We start from the raw sequence: 18,646 nt of genomic DNA, 5'->3' as shown, positions 1-18,646 counted from the left end.
AAGTCCTAAAACAGCAATATTAGAATATCCTACAAGGGCCAGGTGTGGTGGCTCATGCCTGTAATCCCAGCACTCTGGGAGGCTGAGGCAGGTGGATCATGAGGTCAGAAGTTTGAGACCAGTCTGGCCAACATGGTGAAACCCCGTCTCTACTGAAAATACAAAAATTAGCTGGGCATGGTGGTGCGTGTCTATAGTCCCAGCTACTTGGGAGGTTGAGGCAGAAGAATTAGAATTGCTTGAACCCAGAGGCAGAGGCTGCAGTGAACTGAGATCACACCACTGCACTCCAGCCTGGCAACAGAGTGAGACTCCGTCTCAAAAAAAAAAAAAAAAAAAGAGAAAAAAGAGAATATCCTACCAGTATTTTCTTGATTGGGCTAAGGAAAGCTCTGAAATATCCAGATACAGAACAGCATTTGACAGAGATAATGCTCTGACTTGCAAAGTAGGTGCTCAATAAATATTTGCTATTTGAATACAACTTTAAAATGTAAATACACATTTTCCCTATCTTATGAAATTGCCACATAAATAACTTGGACTCTCAGACTAGATTAAGTTGGGAGTAGTTACACTAACTTCTTTACATTATATATTACTCTAGTGTGCTTCCTTGCTAAACTTGTATTTTTTTTTTTTTTTTTTTTTTTTGAGACGGAGTTACGCTGTTGTTGACCAGGCTGGAGTGCAATGGTGTGATCTCGGCTCACTGCAACCTCCACCTCCAGGATTCAAGTGATTCTTTTTTTTTTTTTTTTTTTTTTTTGAGACGGAGTGTCGCTCTGTCGCCCAGGCTGGAGTGCAGTGGCGCGATCTCGGCTCACTGCAAGCTCCGCCTCCCGGGTTCACGCCATTCTCCTGCCTCAGCCTCCTGAGTAGCTGGGACTACAGGTGCCCGCCACCTCGCCCGGCTAGTTTTTTGTACTTTTTAGTAGAGACGGGGTTTCACCGGGTTAGCCAGGATGGTCTTGATCTTCTAACCTCGTGATCCACCCGTCTCGGCCTCCCAAAGTGCTGGGATTACAGGCTTGAGCCACCGCGCCCGGCCAGGATTCAAGTGATTCTACTGCCTCAGCCTCCCGAGTAGCTCGGATTACAGGCATGTACCACCATGCCTGGCTAATTCTGTATTTTTTGTATAGACAGGATTTCACCATGTTGGCCAGGCTGGTCTCGAGCTCCTGACCTCAGGTGATCCACCTGCCTCAGCCTCCCAAAGTGCTGGGATTAGGGTGTGAGCCACTGTGCCCGGCCCCTAAACTTGTATTGTTAAAACTTTTATTAAACCTTGAAAAATGGAAATAACAACAGTTTGAAGAATCACTGTTAATTTAATGTCAATATGGTATATTATTTAGCAAATAAAATCTGAGTCCAACATTATGACACAATATAAGAGAAGAGCTCTGAAAGGTCATCTCATCCACTTCACTTTAATATTTATATGCGTAGTTTCACTTGGTTCCTCATTTTTATGTTTTTTAAAATTAAATACAGGTTATCAAGAAAGTATAAATGAAAGGTAATTGTTTATTACTAGAGAAGAGAAAAATGTATACAAGATAGTCTAGATTCTTTCTCCACATGCACTACTTTTGGAATAAAGTTCCAAATATCAACTTTGAAGATATTTACAAGGATAAATTTTTCTTAACAAGTGACCAATTACTGTGTTGTGAACATTTTTTCACAGAATCCATATACTGTAAACTAAATATATTCTTATAGTTTACAGGAAGCTTAGAGCAATTATGTATTAACAGAGAAGATGGTATTATATTTTACTGCAAAATATTATAAAAGTGATACAATTTTGTGGCTCTTAAATGTTTAATTACTTGATTTCAATAGGACAATGAAAAAAAAAATCATCAAGACAGGCCTGGCTTTAAGATTTTTTGTATTCAATTCGTTCTACTTTCACATCATCTCCAATTAGCTGATACACATAGGTGACCACTGTAGAAGCCTGGATATCCATCAACACAAATGATGGAATAATGTTTCTAGAAGAAAAAATAAATAATATCAGTGTTTGTAGCACAAAGCAGCAGCACTATAAATTTCAATTTAAGATGACTATTTGGATTCAAAGAGAAATCTGTTACAGGTCACATGAACAGTTACCAAAAGATTGCCAAAATGGCTAGATTTATTTAAATGGTCACATGTGGCCAGGCACGGTGGCTCACGTCTGTAACCCCAGCACTTTGGGAGGCTGAGGTGGGCGGATCACCTGAGGTCAGGAGTTTGAGACTAGCCTGGCTAACATGGTGAAACCCCGTCTCTACTAAAAATACAAGAATTAGCTAGGCATGGTTGTGGGTACCTATAATCCCGGCTACTTGGGAGACTGAGGCACGAGAATCACTTGAACACGGGAGACAGAGGTTGCAGTGAGCCAAGATTGTACCACTGCACTCCAGCCTAGGTGACAGAGCAAGACTCTGTCTCAAAAAAAAAAAAAAAAAAAAAGAGGGTGGGGCACATTTTTATGTATGTATGTATGTATGTATGTATGTTTTGAGTCTCGTTCTGTCACCCTGGCTGGAGTACAGAGCCTTAAACGTGGCTCACTGCAGTCTCAACCTCCTGGGCTCAAGGGATCATCTCACCTCAGCCTCCTGTGTAGCTGGGATCACAGGTATGCACCACCACACCCAGCTAATTTTTAAATTTTTTTTGTAGAGACAGGGTCTCAAATTCCTGGGCTCAAGCAACCCGCCCTGGCCTCCCAAAGTGCTGGTATTACAGGCATAAGCCACTGTGCCCAGCCACATTTCTTTTATGAAATGTCACACATGCAATTATTCTACTAAAGTCCCCAAATTCCCAAATTCTGTACTACTCACGTTTCCAAGGCATTATATGCCCCAGTGGCAGAACCTGGATTAATGTAGAATTTATTTTCATGCTCAAATGCTTCAAATTTGTGTGTGTGTCCCGAGATAAGAATGTCCACATCAAACTGCCTCTGCAACAGGGCTAAGCTGGCCATATCTCCCCATGGAATAACTTGATGTCCATGGATCAGACCAATTTTGAACTGTCCAACAGTCACAACTTTCTGTTCTGGATAATTCAGATTCTAATATAAGAAAGAGACATAAGAAAATATGTATTTTAGAGATACTGATGTTTAAAAAAATCAGTTTGCTTAAATATTCAATCTCGTGGATGTTTTGATGTAGTACCCCACCACACACACATTATACATTTTTTTTTTTTTGAGACGGAGTCTTGCTATGGTGCCCAGGCTGCAGTGCAGTGGTACCATCTCGGCTCACTAGGTAACCTCCGCCTACCAAGTTCAAGCAATTCTCCTGCCTCCGCCTCCCAAGTGGCTGGGATTACAGGCACCCGCCACCATGCCCGCCCAATTTTTTTGTATTTTTTAGTAGAGACAGAGTCTCACCATGTTGGCCAGGCTGGTTTCAAACTCCTGACCTCAAGTGATCCACCTGCCTTGGCTTCCCAAAGCGCTAGAATTACAGGCTTGAGCCACTGTGCCCGGCCCACATTTATAAATATTTTATTTCTTCTCAGTTTCGAAGGCTGCAACTATATTTAAAACATACCTTAATATAAACTGGAATTTATCATGCAATCCCTTTGTGTTTATTCCTATAGAATATGGGTTCTTTTGTGCATGTTGTAAATAATTATTCACCCCAAACTTGTGATTTTCCTTTACCTAAGGCATGTAAGTTAGGGTATGTTCAAATTATAGCTTAATATAGCCTTAATACTTTCATAGATGGCTTAAAATAATGAGAGCTAACACTTATATAGTACTTAGCATGAGCCAGGCACTACTGTAGAAGTTTTACAAATATCAACTTAATTAATACAAGTGATCCTAGGTTATATTATGATCCCCAGTTTATGGATGATGAAACAGGCACACAGAGGTTGTTTGTCCTTTCATCTCCCCATCTTTCACCTCCATGCCACCTTTAGTTTCTCCAAACTCTTTTTAAAACACAATAAAAAGACAGTATGCCCTTCAGTTTGGTTTAAAGAACCCCATTAAATAACACAAACCAACATTAATTTATGAAAAGCTTATATTCCCAGAAATACAATATATATGTGTGTGTGTATATATATACACACACACTTTTTTTTTTTTTTTGAGACGGAGTCTTGCTCTGTCACCCAGGCTGGAGTGCAGTGGCGCCATCTCAGCTCACTGCAAGCTCCGCCTCCCGGGTTCACGCCATTCTTCTGCCTCAGCCTCCCGAGTAGCTGGGACTGCGGCGCCCGCCACCATGCCTGGCTAATTTTTTTTTGTATTTTTAGTAGAGACAGGGTTTCACCCTGTTAGCCAGGATGGTCTCAATCTCCTGACCTCGTGATCCGCCGTCCTCCCAAAGTGCTGGGTTACAGGTGTGAGCCACTGCACCGGCCCAAAATAAAATTTTCAAACTAGAATCAAGTTTATTATGCTACACCATACAATGTTGGCACTGGCAGGGGTCTTAAAAATCATCCATTCCAGTCATATTTACTAAGGATCAGAAGGGGGAAGTAATCTGCCAAAAACCCCATTATTAACTAATGGGAACTCCAGACAGAACTCCTTTTTTTTTTTTTTTTTTTTGAGACTGAGTTCCGCTCTGTGGCCCAGGCTGGAGTGCAGTGGCATAATATCAGCTCACTGCTAGCTCCGCCTCCCAGGTTCATGCCATTCTTCTGCCTCAGCCTACCGAGTAACTGGGACTACAGGCACCCAGTACCACGCCTGGCTAATTTTTTTGTATTTTTAGTAAAGATGGGGTTTCAACATGTTAGCCAGGATGGTCTTGATCTCCTGACCTCATGATTCGCCCCCCTAGGCCTCCCAAAGTGCTGGGATTACAGGCGTGAGCCACCGTACCCGGCCCAGAACTCCTTACTTGTTTTCTTTAAAGTCAGGTTTATTGAGACATGATTTACAAAGTAAAATTTTACTTTTTCATGTGTAATGATGGGTTTTGACAAATGCACATGGCTGTGTAAGCACTGCTACACTAAAGATACAGAGCAGCTCTATCACTCCTTCAAAACTCCCTCATGCCCTATAAAGTCAACCTTTGAGAAAGGAAGCCACAGGTGGGTTGCTAGCAGAGAAGTAATGTGAGCTTACTTCACTTAAAAAGGATCAAGCTGGTTGCTAGTTGGAGAATAAACTTGTTGGAGAAGGAGCAAGAGTAGAATTAGGGCCGGGCGTGGTGGCTCAAGCCTGTAATCCCAGCACTTTGGGAGGCTGAGACGGGCGGATCACGAGGTCAGGAGATCGAGACTATCCTGGCTAACCTGGTGAAACCCCGTCTCTACCAAAAAATACAAAAAACTAGCCGGGCGAGGTGGCGGGCGCCTGTAGTCCCACCTACTCGGGAGGCTAAGGCAGGAGAATGGCATAAACCTGGGAGGTGGAGCTTGCAGTGAGCTGAGATCCGGCCACTGCACTCCAGCCTGGGCGACAGAGTGAGACTCCATCTCAAAAAAAAAAAAAAAAAAGAGTAGAATCAGGAAGTTGGAATACAAGAAAATGATACAGTGGCTTGGAATAAAGTTAGTAGAGGTAGTGGCAGTGAAAAGTTCATAAGAAAAACTTTATAAACTTGGCCAAATGCGGTGGCTCACACCTGTAATCCCAGAACTTTGGGAGGCTGAGATGGGAGGATCACCCGAGGTCACAAGTTCGAGACCAGCCATGCCAACATGGCAAAACCCTGTCTCTACTAAAAATAAAAAAAAAAATAGGCCGGGCGCGGTGGCTCAAGCCTGTAATCCCAGCACTTTGGGAGGCCGAGATGGGCGGATCACAAGGTCAGGAGATCGAGACGACCATCCTGGCTAACACGGTGAAACCTCGTCTCTACTAAAAAATACAAAAAAAATCGCCAGGCAAGGTGGCGGGCACCTATAGTCCCAGCTACTTGGGAGGCTGAGGCAGGAGAATGGTGTGAACCTGGGAGGCGGAGCTTGCAGTGAGCTGAGATCCGGCCACTGCACTTCAGCCTGGGTGACAGAGCAAGACTCTGTCTCAGGAAAAAAAAAAAAAAAAAAAAAAAAAATAGCTGGATGTGGTGGTGTGCGCCTGTATTCTCAGCTACTTGGGAGGTTAGGCAGGAGAATTGCTTGAACTTGAGAGGCAGAGGTTGCAGTGAGCCAAGATCGTGCCACTGCATTCGAGCCTGGGCGACAGAGTAAGACTCCATCTCAAAACAAACAAACAAACAAAAAAAAAAAACTTTATAAACTAAATGACAGCAAAAAACAGTTACAAAGCCACTTTTATTCAGTATCTATTTAGTTAGAATAAGTATTTAATGTTTACTAAGTGATCTAAATCAGTGATTTCAAACAGTAAGGGAGGGGCATGATGTATATGTATAGTAATTTTACATTTGGAAAAGAAAAAGGAAAAAAAAAAAAAAAAAAGACCTTACCAGTTGAGAAACCCTGGTCTAAAGATAAAGCTTATGTAAGTAAGAATCAAGAAAGGGAGATATTTGAGAAGGGAAAGGGAAATACATCACCTCATCGAAGTCTCCTCTCACAATATGAACATCACCAGCCAGAGTCTTCAGATAGTCATAACTCTCTTTGGTGCAAAGGTTTCCTGTGCAGAGAATGTGCTGAATTTTTCCTGGCACCAGGAGTTTTTTGAATTTAGCTGGCAAACTGTTGCACCGGTGTGGGATGTGCAGATCTCCTAATACCAACACCAACTTTAAATTGTCAAGGGGAGATAAAGCATAATGTTAAACATAATGTCAAAACAAAATAGTCTCCTCCTGTAAGCCCCTTTTAAGTCTCATAAGAGATCCCGAATCCCAGAAATTATTCATAGAGTTCCTATCATGACTATTTATTTAATATCAGAAGCTGAATCTGTAGGTATTTTTCTTCAGGTCATCAGCTTTGGGATAGGTTTCATCATTGATTGTATAATGACAATTTAAACAGACATACTTATGGTAATGTACTTTTTCTAAATCAATCTTATTTTGGTTGTAAACAGTTGTGTATATAAAATGCAGGCAATCATTCTATTTACCAAGAGTGAAATCGAGCATTCTAAAGTGATTCGATTTAGAGACCTATAAATACACTGAATTTTAAAAATTACAAAATATAAAGTATACTACTGGCCCTACAGAATTTGGCATTTTTAAAGACTGATATGGTAATTCATATTTCTGCAGTTGTAACATGAAATATTAATCCCAGAAACATTAAAATAAATTTTTTTTTTTTGAGGCGGAGTCTCGCTCTGTGGCCCAGGCTGTAAAATAAATTGTTAATAGAGAAAAATTAATTCTGTAATTTATCTGTACTAGACTGACAACTATTTGCAAGCATAGTAGCCAAAATTTGGCATTTTTGTTACTTCAAACTATTAGGCATACGTTACAGAGATACACAAACAGCCTATGTTTCAGTTTCATCAAGTAAACGTGTGCTTTTGAATTATAATCTTTGATATCTTCACTTTCCTTCATTATTAGAAGTCCTCACTGTCATACTTTTTTGGTCTGGATTAAATTGCATATATACCCTCGGTATAGTTCCCCAACTTAAAAAAAAATTTTTTTTCCACAATCTTTCATGTATATTAGAGCATTAAAACAAAAAAGAGATCAGCTAAACAAGTGATAAATTTAGCATAAGGTGGTTTAGAGCTGTAACACAGATGACAAAAGGAAATTTTGCTTTTAAATATACAAGAATATAAACCCCAATCCTGTAAAATTTTAATTTAAAAATTTCAAGATTTCAGAAACATTAATTTAGTCATTTAACGGAATACTGTTAGAAAGATCATTTAAAAATAGTATCTGTCTGGCTGAGTGCGGTGGCTTACGCCTGTAATCCCAGCACTTTGGGAGGCCGAGGCGGGCAGAATACTTGAGGTCAGGAGGTCGAGACCAGTCTGGCCAACATGGTAAAACCCCGTCTTTACTAAAAAGAAAAATACAAAAGTTAGCCAGGCGTGGTGGCAGGCACCTGTAATCCCAGCTAATTGGGAGGTTGAGGCAGAAGAATTGGTTGAACTCAGAAGGCGGAGGTTGCAGTGAGCTGAGACGGCGCCACTGGCACTCTAGCCTGGGCAACAGCGTGAGACTCTGTCTCAAAACAAACATACAAACAAAAAAAATAGTATCTGTCCTCCAAAGGACAACAGAATCAATTTCTTTTTTTTTTCTTTTTTTTTTTTTTTTGAGACAGAATTTTGCTCTTGTTGCCCAGGCTAGAGTGCAATGGTGTGATCTCAGCTCACTGCCACTCTGCTTCCCAGGTTCACGCAATTCTCCTGCTTCAGCCTCCCGCGTAGCTAGGATTATAAGCACTCGCCACCATGCCCAGCTAATTTTTGTATTTTTAGTAGAAACAGGGTTTCACCACCTGACCTCAGGTGATCCACCCGCCCTAGCCTCCCAAAGTGCTAGGATTATAGGCGTGAGCCATTGCACCCGGCCCAACAGAATCAATTTCTTCACGATGATCAGTATAAGCACCTTCATTCTATACAAAATGTTTTCCTTTACAGATATTCCATGCATAAATGTACATGCCCTTTAACTGCTTTTAAAGGCATGATTATTCTTTAATATTAAGAAAACATTAAATAGCTAATAGGATAAAACAGTTTTGCCACTGCAGACTTTGTAAATGAAAATTAATCAAAAAAAACCCAAAATGTGTGAAATTAAAATGATTACCGAAAGAAGCTTGATTCATCTTGCAACAAAAATTAAAATTTTGCAAAGAAAAGGAACTGTTATCAGGACACAGAGTTATCAGGACATAGTTTGTAATCTCAAAGTAACACAAGGTTATGAAATTAGCACACTTTAAATTGTTAAATAAGATTCTTCTTTATAAAGACTAGTTTCAGCAAGTATTTGTTCTATGACCTATATTAATTATTTCAATGCAGATCTCAGTAGACAAAACATCTGTAAAACTAAAAACCACTGAATTTTCCACCCTCACTGGTAAGCAACATAAAAGTACCTGGGTATAGAACAATCCTCATTTTAGAAGGGGATTCCTTCTGATGTGGATTGAAGTACATAGTTAGTATGGGAATCTCGCTTTGAGAAAAAGGTAAAAATAATAGATTTCTATATTTAAAAGAAGAAGAAGAAGAACCACCACAACCACCCCAAACTCATAAAAGGGTATATGTCTACAACAGGTTGAAATGTTTGGTACTAATAATGAATGAGCTGTTTAATCTGAATGTACCAGAAAGAACATTAGTAAGACATGGTACTTTATAATGATTGATGACCTAATTCTATAAAGTACTGTGGATTATCCCCAAGACTCAAGACTATTAGCAGTCTAAAGATATAACTGTATGAATGACCACACAATGATTTCAAATTAGTAGGGATCCTTACTAGGACAGAATCCTCTGGTTTCCTGCTGATGACAAAGTTATGGGGAAATAGTGTTACATAACAGGTGTCATACTTTGAAACATGTTCCTGCCCAAATTCCACACGTTGACAAATCGGGATAGACATAGATTATAGAGTCCTTTAAGAAAGCAAAAGATCCTGGAAATGGCAGTCTTATAACCAACCCAATAAAAGCATGGGAATTTGGTTACTTCCTTTCAACAGACCTTAAAAGGGTGAGAAATCCAGTCAGTAAACAGCCACCCAACCACCATTGTTAGTAGGAGCTAAGTGAAGAAACTTACTCTGTGCCCAGCCTTAGTGGAATGAAGAAGTTGATTGCAGACAGGGGGGATGAAAAAAAAAAAAAGGGTGAAACATGACCAATGTTAAAAGAAAGCAACAAAAAAATCAAAAAAAGGAGAACAAAAAACCCATACCAAATGAGCAAACAATTGTTAATGATTTCTGAGTGTTATGAAAGAAAATGTTAAAAATCAGCTGTGCTCAAAACAATACCAAAAGAAACATTTGCTTTATTTTTGAACATGACACACACACTTTTTAATAAATTTGTCTTGTCAATTTTTTCTATTTTTCTTAATCTTGTTCTGTACATTGACTTCCATCTCTGTTTTCCATTCTGTTTAGATTTTCATAAAGTTTTATAAAATAATGAATTTAGATTTCTACAAGACATTGTGGAAAATTTATCATCAGTAATAGCTTAAAGGCTAACATTTTCTGGATTCTTAGGGTCTTATTGTTCAAGTACACGGATTTTAATTATCTTACATTCAAAATTCTAGTAGCTGGAAAATTATGCTGCAGCTAGGTGATCTTTTGTAGCTGATGCAACACAGCACCATGAATACATTATCAAGTGATGAATAAATCAACTAAAGGTGAAGACAAAATAATAAAAACAAATACATTTATCCAGGTAAAACTGGACCTTTCCCACACCTGAATTTGCTGCCCACAGACTCTGGACACTGTACTGAGTGTTGAACGTCTGCATCCTTTGCCAAATAAAATGCTTTTAATCATTAAAGAACTGGCTAATGCTAAATTTTTCCCAGTTCTATTTCATACGAAAAATGATGTTCCAGTACAACTACCCTAAATAAGAGGGCCCACCTTTCAAACAACTTAAGAAACATTAATATTTTGAAACCATGGCAAGTAATTATGTCTTCTCCCATGGATAGGTGTCTCGAAATTACTGTAAACTGGATTACTTTAAATTGGAGTCTGTTTAGAAGCAAAAATTATAAGCGAGATTAAAGATTTTAAAGACGCATGCACCATAAATCTTTGGCTGCCACGTCTGTAAGTCCCCTCTTGAAAAGGCTGCTTGTCATGCAATAGTAATAATCTTAAAAATGCATGGTTTCTTTGGTTTCCTTGTAAAAATAAAGAAGAATGTAATAAATGTCTATAAGAGGTAGACGTCCCTTTACAGCCAACCTCCATCAACACAAATATGAAGATAATCACAGCTCCATTTCAAACAACTGACTTTTTAAGAGTCAAAGGCACCTTTGAAAATATGATTACAGGCCTGGCACGGTGGCTCACGCCTGTAACCCAGCACTTTGGGAGGCCGAGGCGGGTGGATCACCTGAGGTCGGGAGTTAGAGACCAGCCTGACCAACATGGTGAAACCCCGTCTCTACTAAAAATACAAAAATTTAGCCGGGCATGGTGGTGGGCGCCTGTAATCCCAGCTACTCGGGAGACTGAGGCAGGAGCTGAGGCTTTAATCTGGGCGGCAGAGGTTGCAGTGAGCCGAGATCGCGGCACTGCACTCCAGCCTGGGCGACAGAGCGAGACTCCATCTCAAAAAAAAAAAAAGAAGAAAAATACGATTACAGCTATAAGCCCTCTCTAGTAGAGGCCCCCAATTTTTATGTAGGAAGGTCTGAGGGGCACCAACCTACTGGGGGTGAAGGGGTGATTGCTTGAAGGTGGCTGGAGACTAGGCAAGTCTCCAACACCGGCATTCTCCCCAGAAAAAATGTATATATTTATAAAAATTTCCTAACAATTTCAAGGAGTTCACACATCATTAAGGAATCCTACCCTAAAGGGGCGTAGCAACCCGTGGAAAGAAGTAGTTCCAGCAATTGCAAGCGCCAAATCCCGCCCTCTGAGCGCACACCTGTTCATTTCAATGGCAGCTGGATGTTATTTCAGGGGCGAAGAGGGTCGTTTATTCCCTTTCCCTAGATGGGAAACTTAAACGGGTACGAAATTCTGCTCGCTACTTCCCGTTCTGCATTCGAGAGGCCAGCTTCCACCACTACACCCCAACCAGCGGGAGATGCTTTTTGCGGGAAAGGAGTAGGAAACGTCTGGAAACAGAGGAGGACCGTGCCCCTATCCCCGGAACACTCGAGGTATAGAATCAATGGCCTTCCCTGGCTCGGGAGTGCGGGTCTCGTGACAGGTCGGGCAGCTTAGATGGGCCTTTTTACTCCTTGGATGGCCTCTGGCCCCTTGGGGCCGGGATACGAGACCTAGGCCAGCCGCACCCAAAGGTGGCCGCTCCCTTCCTTCCCTAGCCCTCTTCCTGGGCCTTTCCCAGGCCAGCGCGTAGGCCCTGACGCCGAGGCCTCCGGGATTTCCCAATCCCTCCTCCTGGGACTCCCCACAGCTCCCAACAACGCAGCACCCCAGCCGAGAGCCAGGCCTCTGTCGCCACAGCTGCAGCCCTCACCATCCTGTCACCGGGCTCCGCTCAGTCACCACCGCCGCCGCCGCCCTCTTCCTCAGGCTCCTCGGCGACCCGCCTACTTAACCGCAACCAATGAGCACAGAGGGCGACAGAAACTGCCGTACGGAGGCCCGCACGGGCCCTTCCCCGCTGTAAAGCAGTTTGGGAACTTGTGGAGGCGGGGTGGTGGAGTGCAGAGACAAGATCGAGAAGCTTCGAAAAGCGCGGGCAACATCCGGGCACCTGGGCCGTCGAGCTGAGGCGCGCCTTCCGGGCCTGCTTTTTAGAGCGTGTGGCAGCCATGCTGAAGTGCGTGATGAGCGGCAGTCAGGTGAAAGGTGGAGCGGCCTTTGTTGTCTTCCCATTTAGCAGAGGGAAAAGCAGACGTTAATAGGTCGTCCCTATCGTCGTCTAATTTTTCCTCTTTGCCTTTATGTGCAAGGACTGAGGACGCACGCCCTGGCCACAGTCCCACCCACTTAAGGTCCTGTTAGCTTTTGAGGGGAGCATGAGGACCCATCTCGTGTTACTTAAAGGCAGATGTAATATGGGTGGTATCCGGGAAATAGGGTTGTACCATGGGGCCACAAACTCGGGAAGCTGAGGACTGCATGGGGAGGAGTTGAGATAAAAAAATAATGCTTGGACAGTAAAAGTATTTTTTGTGCCAAGAGAAAAGCATTAACCTGTTTGTTTTTTTTCCCCCAGATTCTACCATTTTTTAAAATGTTTGACCTTGGAAAAGTCACTAAATCTCTTTGGGGCTCGGTCTCTAAAACCGAACCGGGGGTAATGAGCACCTTCGTCACAGAGTTTGTTTGGAGTCAGTGAAATGGAAATGCATGTAAAGAGCCCAGTAATAGCTGGAATGTACAAAAACTATTAGTATTGTAAACGGCGCTTTCAAAATGGAAATTAGGCCGGGCGCCTTGGCTCACGCCTGTAATCCCAACACTTTGGGAGGCCAAAGCGGGTGAATCACCTTAGGTCGGGAGTTCGAGACCATCCTGGCTAAGATGATGAAACCCCGTCTCTACTAAAAATACAAAAATTAGCCGGGTACGGGATAGGCTCCTGTAATCCCAGCTACTTGGAAGGCTGAGGTGAGAGGATCGATTGAGCCTGGGAGGTCGAGGCCTGCCGTGAGTTGAGCTCGCGCCACTGCACTCCAGCCTGGGTGTCAAGAGTGAGACTCTCTCAAAAAAAAAAAAAAAAAAAAAAAAGAACATTAACAGTGTCATACGGGATCAGACTAGTGTGTTTTCCTGCCCTAAATGTGTTTTGTGGTGGGGAAGTCTGGCTACCCTCAAACATCAGAGATGTATGTTGAATACCCCTGATTTCTCACTCATGACTTGTTGTGACTTCGATATCAAGCTATTAAAACCTCTTCAGATTATCTTCTCCATGCACTGTTTTCACAGTTTTTGGGGGAGTCAAATACATTTATCTAAATCAACTTGTAAAATATATTAGTATGGAAACTGGTTTGCCACAGTAGCTCCATGTAACACTGGAAACATATAGAAGGATGAATTTCGGTCAGTTTTATCATTTCACATACTACAAATTTATTGAGCCCTTTCTATGTGTCTGGCATTTTGCCAAGGGTATACTGTATAAAAGTAATATAGCATTAGTCTATAAGATACTGTTCTTTTTGAATTTCTCCAGTCCTCTGAATGCTGAACTAGTCTTGTGATTTGTTTTCATTGTTAGAGGGAAAGAATATAAGCATCACCTTTCTTTTTCTCCATAGTATTTGGGAAAGCAGTTCAAGCTCTATCACGAATTAGTGACGAGCTCTGGCTAGACCCATCTAAAAAAGGTGTAAGTAAGAAAGTTAATAGATCATGTATTAAGGCAAGAGGAGGTGTTTAAAGATCCCAGTCCAGATTGAATGTTAACTGGGAAATCCAGAAGTTGTAATTATCCCTTTCACTGTTTATCTTTATTTTACATATCCGAATATACTTAGAGCATAGTAAAGTTGAAAATATGCGGATAAGCTTGATTAATTTAAACTGGAAGTCACAAGCTGGTAGTCAAGAGACTGGCTACGGTCTGCAGGAATGTTTGTTGGCCTGTACTGTTTTTGTTTTTGTTTTTTTTTAATTTGAAATAATTTCCAACATTTAAAAATTGAGGCCGGGCGCAGTGGCTCACGCCTGTAATCTCAGCACTTTGGGAGGCCGAGGTGGGTGGATTACCTGAGGTCAGGAGTTCGAGACTAGCCTAGCCCACATGGTGAAACTCCGTCTCTACTAAAAATATAAAAATTAGCCTGGCATGGTGGTGGGCACCTGTAATCCCAGATACTCGGGAGGCTGAGGTGGGAGAATTGCTTGAACCCAGCAGATGGAGGTTGCAGTGAGTGAACTGACATGGTGCCACTGCACTCCAGCCTGGGCAACAGAGTGAGACTCTGTCCCCCCTCTCAAAAAAATGAGAGAGTCCAATTTTTCCTGCTTCTCATGAAAATTCAGAAGACCTGACAGTTTTGGGACTGCATTCATTCCCAAGTGGAAGTAGTTGGCTGAAACTGAATAATGGTTTCCTCCCTTAGACAAGGTATGAGACCACCAATATGCTGTAACTCCCTTATGTATTGCCTTCTGCCATTTCACACATTAAGGTTAAGGCCCATGACTGGGTGTGGTAGTTCACAAATGTAATTCCAGCACTTTGGGAGGCCGAGATGGGAGGATCACTTGAGCCCAGGAGTTCGAGACCAGCCTGAGCAACAAAGCAAGACCTTACCTGTCTCTACAAAAAATTTTTAAAAATTAGTCCGGTGAGGTGTTGTGTGCCTGTAGTCCCAGCTACTTGGGAGGCTGAGAGGAGGGAGGATTGGTTGAGGTCAGGTGTTTGGAGGCTGCAGTGGTACCGTTGCACTTCAGCCTGGCCAACAGGCTATTTTTTTTTTTTTGAAAAAGTAAAAAAATTAAAAGAAAGTTAAGGCCACTGTAGGCATTTACTATTTTATGTTTTCAACATGCAAACTTTTAGATTTAACACGTATATGTATTCAATATAACAGATATACATATATGTATACACCTATATATACATATGTAGATATATATACATGTAGGTACACCTATATATGTATATATAGGTGTATAATAAATGAACAGACTTGTCCTGAATGTCATTTAAACTATCAAGTATATAATATAGGTTATGTCCTGTATATATATAGGTGTACATGTATGTATATATATGCAAATTCAATACAGACTGTATAGGGCAGTCCATAATTAACATCCCATGTTCTTATTTGAACACATTTAACTGTGATGTTAAACATAATGAAATTTTCTGAATCAAGCTATTATTTAAAGTTTATTTTCTCCTAAATTTTTTTAAAATAAAAAAATAGAGGTGAGGTCTTGCTCTGTTGTCCAGGCTGGTCTCAGACTCCTGGCTTCAAGCCATCCTCCTGCCTTGGCTTCCCAAAGTGCTCGGATTACAGGTTCATGGGAGCCACCGTGCCCAACCTCTCCTAAATAGTTTTTATCTTATTTTTCTAGCTTGCTCTACGATGTGTGAATTCTTCTCGGTCAGCATATGGATGTGTCCTGTTCTCTCCTGTGTTTTTTCAACATTATCAATGGTCAGCTTTAGTGAAAATGAGTGAAAATGAACTTGACACAACACTGAATTTAAAATGCAAATTAGGAATGAAGGTAAATATAAGTGGCCCTGATTTTCTCTTATTCTGTAGAAATATTCATTATATAGGACATAATCTGTATTCTATACTTAATAGTTTAAATGGCATTCAGGACAAATCTGTTCATTATTACTATTATTTTTGAGACAGAGTCTCACTTTGTTACCTAGGCTGGAGTGCAGTCGTGCAATCTTGGCTCACTGCAACCTCCTCCTCCCAGTTTCAAGTGATTCTCGTGCCTCAGCCTCCCGAGTAGCTGGGATTATAGGCTTGCACCACCATGCCACGCTAATTTTTGTATTTTTAATAGAGATGAGGGTTTCGCCATGTTGGCCAGGCTGGTCTTGAACTCCTGACCTCAAGTGATCTGCCCACCTTGGCCTCGCAAAGTGCTGGGATTATAGGCGTGAGCCACCGCACCGGGCCAAGTCTGTTCATTTATGAATGCGTATACTTTTGTTTTTAAAATGAATCAACGGTGTTAAGTATGTGTTTAATATGTATATTTCTGTTACAGTCAATTTTGCCCATCTTTAGATGTCTGAATTCCCTTGAAAGAAATATAGAGAAGTGCAAAATATTCACCAGATCTGACAAATGCAAAGTAGTTATTCAATTCTTCTACAGACATGGTAGGTATAATTAAAAGTGGTTTAAAATACTGTGTTTTTTTCTCAATAGTTTTCATGTTTAGAACATTGATATTTCATGTCAAGACTTCTCATTACATTATTGCTTAGAGTGTGTGTAGTTAAGTGGTAGGGCAGTTTGAAGTATTATCCTTTTTTTTTTTTTTTTTTTTTTTGAGATGAGGTCTTGCTCAGTCGCCAAGGCTGGAGTACAGTGCTGCCACCTTAGCTCACTGCAACCTCCACTTCATGGGTTCAAGCAGTTCTCCCGCCTCAGCCTCCCAAGTAGCTGGGTTTACAGGGACCTGCCATCATGCCCAGCTAATTTTTGTATTTTTAGTAGAGACGGGGTTTCACCATGTTGGCCAGGGTGATCACGAACTCCTGGCCTTAGGTGATCTGCCTGCCTGCCTCAGCCTCCCAGAGTGCTGGGATTACAGGCGTGAGCCACTGCACCTGGCCTGAAGTATTATCTTCCCTGTCACTGTAGAAGTATTGTAAGATGATTGGTATTTCTTTTTTTGACTTGTCAGTGGCACAAGCTTTGCCTGCATACAGCCTAATTTTTTCAAATATCTATATGAATTCAAACAGTTGGTTGTTCTAAAATTTACTAGCTGCTCGATTTTTTATATATTATATTTTTTTTTTTTTTAAATTTTGAGATGGAGTTTTGCTCCTGTTGCCCAGACTAGAGTGCAATGGCACGATCTTGGCTCACTGTAACCTCCATCTCCCAGGTTCAAGCAATTCTCCTGCCTCAGCCTCCTGAGTAGGTAGGATTACAGGCATGCTCTACCACACTTGGCTAATTTTGTATTTTTAGTAGAGACGAGGTTTTTTTTTTTTTTTTTTTGAGACGGACTCTTGCTCTGTCGCCCAGGCTGGAGTGCAGTGGCGCGATCTCGGCTCACTGCAAGCTCCGTCTTCTGCGTTCATGCCATTCTCCTGCCTCAGCCTCCCAATTAGCTGGGACTACAGGTGCCCGCCACCATGCCCGGCTAATTTTTTGTATTTTTTAGTAGAGACAGGGTTTCACTGTGTTAGCCAGGATGGTCTCGATCTCCTGACCTTGTGATCCGCCCACTTCTGCCTCCCAGAGTGCTGGGATTACAGGCGTGAGCCACCGCGCCCAGCCAGAGACGAGGTTTTACCATGTTGGTAAGGCTCGTCTCAAACTCCTGACCTCAGCTGATCCGCCTGCCTCAACCTCCCAAAGTGCTGGGATTACAGGTGTAAGCCACTGCTCCTGGCCATATTTCTTAATTTAATCTTTTTTTTTTTTTTTTTGAGACGGAGTCTCGCTCTGCTGCCCAGGCTTGAGTGCAGTGGCTGGATCTCAGCTCACTGCAAGCTCCGCCTCCCGGGTTCACGCCATTCTCCTGCCTCAGCCTCCCGAGTAGCTGGGACTACAGGCGCCCGCCACCTCGCCCGGCTAGTTTTTTGTATTTTTTAGTAGAGACGGGGTTTCACCGTGTCAGCCAGGATGGTCTCCATCTCCTGACCTCGTGATCTGCCTGTCTCGGCCTCCCAAAGTGCTGGGATTACAGACTTGAGCCACCGTGCCCGGCCTCTTAATTTAATCTTACATTTATTATAATACATTTTTATTTCAGCATTTATTTATAGTCTTTAAATTGTTTCCTATAAAATACTAATAATTTAACATTATTTTTTTCTTTCTTTTTTTTTTTTTTTCAGTCTTTCATATGATTTTATTTTCTTCCTTCAACCATAATAATATGATCTCCAAACTTCGTCTTAACCGGCGGGTCTGTAAACACAGGCTTATCCATCCCACTTACAGGCAAGGCAAATGCTGCTTCTTGAAATGGTCCCACCATGGACCCTCTGGTCATCCAACCCAAGTCGCCCCCTTGCCTGGCTTTATCTTCACTATACTGTGAGGCCACTTCATTGAATCTCATCCCAGACTTTAACTTTTCCACGGCTTCCATGATTTTGCCATGTTTTTCACATAGAATGTGTCTGACCTTTACTGCATTGCCACCACCTTTGGGACCTTGAGCCTTCTTGTCAGCACTGTCACTCCCAGAGGCTGCTCCCCCTTTCCCCGCTTTTCCAGAACCACTTTTTCCTTTGGGCGGCATCTTGGAAGCTTGTTGTTGAACTCTGCATTTTTTTCTTTTTTGAACTTCAGTTCATTTAATAGCAGAATGATTCAAAGAGCATAATTAAAAGCATAGCAAACCTTGAC

At 41.7% G+C, this 18,646-nt stretch overlaps 2 protein-coding genes, 1 non-coding gene and 1 pseudogene across 15 annotated transcripts in view; 1 reads left to right on the top strand and 3 right to left on the bottom strand.

Annotated features, from left to right (window-relative positions):
* Positions 1-620: 620 nt before the first annotated feature.
* Positions 621-12,266, bottom strand: LOC105493419 (VPS29 retromer complex component). Of its 3 annotated transcripts, XM_011761030.2 has the most exons (5): positions 12,127-12,144; positions 9,710-9,721; positions 6,531-6,722; positions 2,856-3,091; positions 621-2,009 (listed from the first exon to the last, which is right to left on the bottom strand). In XM_011761030.2, the coding sequence occupies exons 1-5, from the start codon at positions 12,127-12,129 to the stop codon at positions 1,892-1,894; spliced, it is 561 nt and encodes a 186-aa protein (XP_011759332.1). In that variant the 5' UTR covers positions 12,130-12,144; the 3' UTR covers positions 621-1,891. The 3 variants fall into 3 exon arrangements, with proteins under 3 accessions (XP_011759332.1, XP_011759333.1, XP_070927218.1); XM_011761031.2 differs by lacking the exon at positions 9,710-9,721 and having other exon boundaries at positions 12,127-12,266; XM_071071117.1 differs by lacking the exons at positions 9,710-9,721; positions 12,127-12,144 and adding an exon at positions 9,632-9,694.
* On the bottom strand, positions 6,870-6,939 carry LOC112428872 (small nucleolar RNA SNORD50). Its single transcript, XR_003020935.1, has one exon. It is a non-coding gene; the product is annotated as a small nucleolar RNA SNORD50 (small nucleolar RNA).
* LOC105493420 (RAD9 checkpoint clamp component B) overlaps positions 11,572-18,646 on the top strand; it is a 39,943-nt gene continuing 32,868 nt past the window's right edge. For 3 of the 11 annotated variants that reach the window (XM_011761032.3, XM_071071111.1, XM_011761033.3), the window contains exons 1-4: positions 12,294-12,461; positions 13,883-13,953; positions 15,657-15,812; positions 16,317-16,431. In XM_011761032.3, coding sequence (XP_011759334.2) covers positions 12,425-12,461; positions 13,883-13,953; positions 15,657-15,812; positions 16,317-16,431 — 379 coding nt within the window. In that variant the 5' untranslated portion in view covers positions 12,294-12,424. Of the gene's footprint in view, positions 11,807-12,293; positions 12,462-13,882; positions 13,954-15,656; positions 15,813-16,315; positions 16,432-18,646 lie in introns of those variants that run through there. The other 8 variants (XM_071071113.1, XM_011761036.3, XM_011761037.3 and 5 more) reach the window with 7 other exon arrangements.
* Positions 18,126-18,558, bottom strand: LOC112428838 (peptidyl-prolyl cis-trans isomerase NIMA-interacting 4 pseudogene; annotated as a pseudogene).

Source organism: Macaca nemestrina, chromosome 10, assembly GCF_043159975.1.
Source record: "Macaca nemestrina isolate mMacNem1 chromosome 10, mMacNem.hap1, whole genome shotgun sequence".
Classification (NCBI taxonomy): Eukaryota; Metazoa; Chordata; class Mammalia; order Primates; family Cercopithecidae; genus Macaca; species Macaca nemestrina.
Note: the sequence above shows the minus strand (reverse complement) of the source record. Positions and strands in the feature narration are given on the sequence as shown.

Coding starts and splice junctions, on each gene's coding strand:
- LOC105493419 (XM_071071117.1), bottom strand. CDS start 9,679: ATGGTGGTTGGGTGGCTGTTTACTGACTGGATTTCTCACCCTTTTAAG. Junction 3,092..6,530: donor TGAGAGGAGACTTCGATGAG/GTGATGTATTTC, acceptor TTCTTATATTAG/AATCTGAATTATCCAGAACA. Junction 2,010..2,855: donor GCATATAATGCCTTGGAAAC/GTGAGTAGTACA, acceptor TTTTTCTTCTAG/AAACATTATTCCATCATTTG.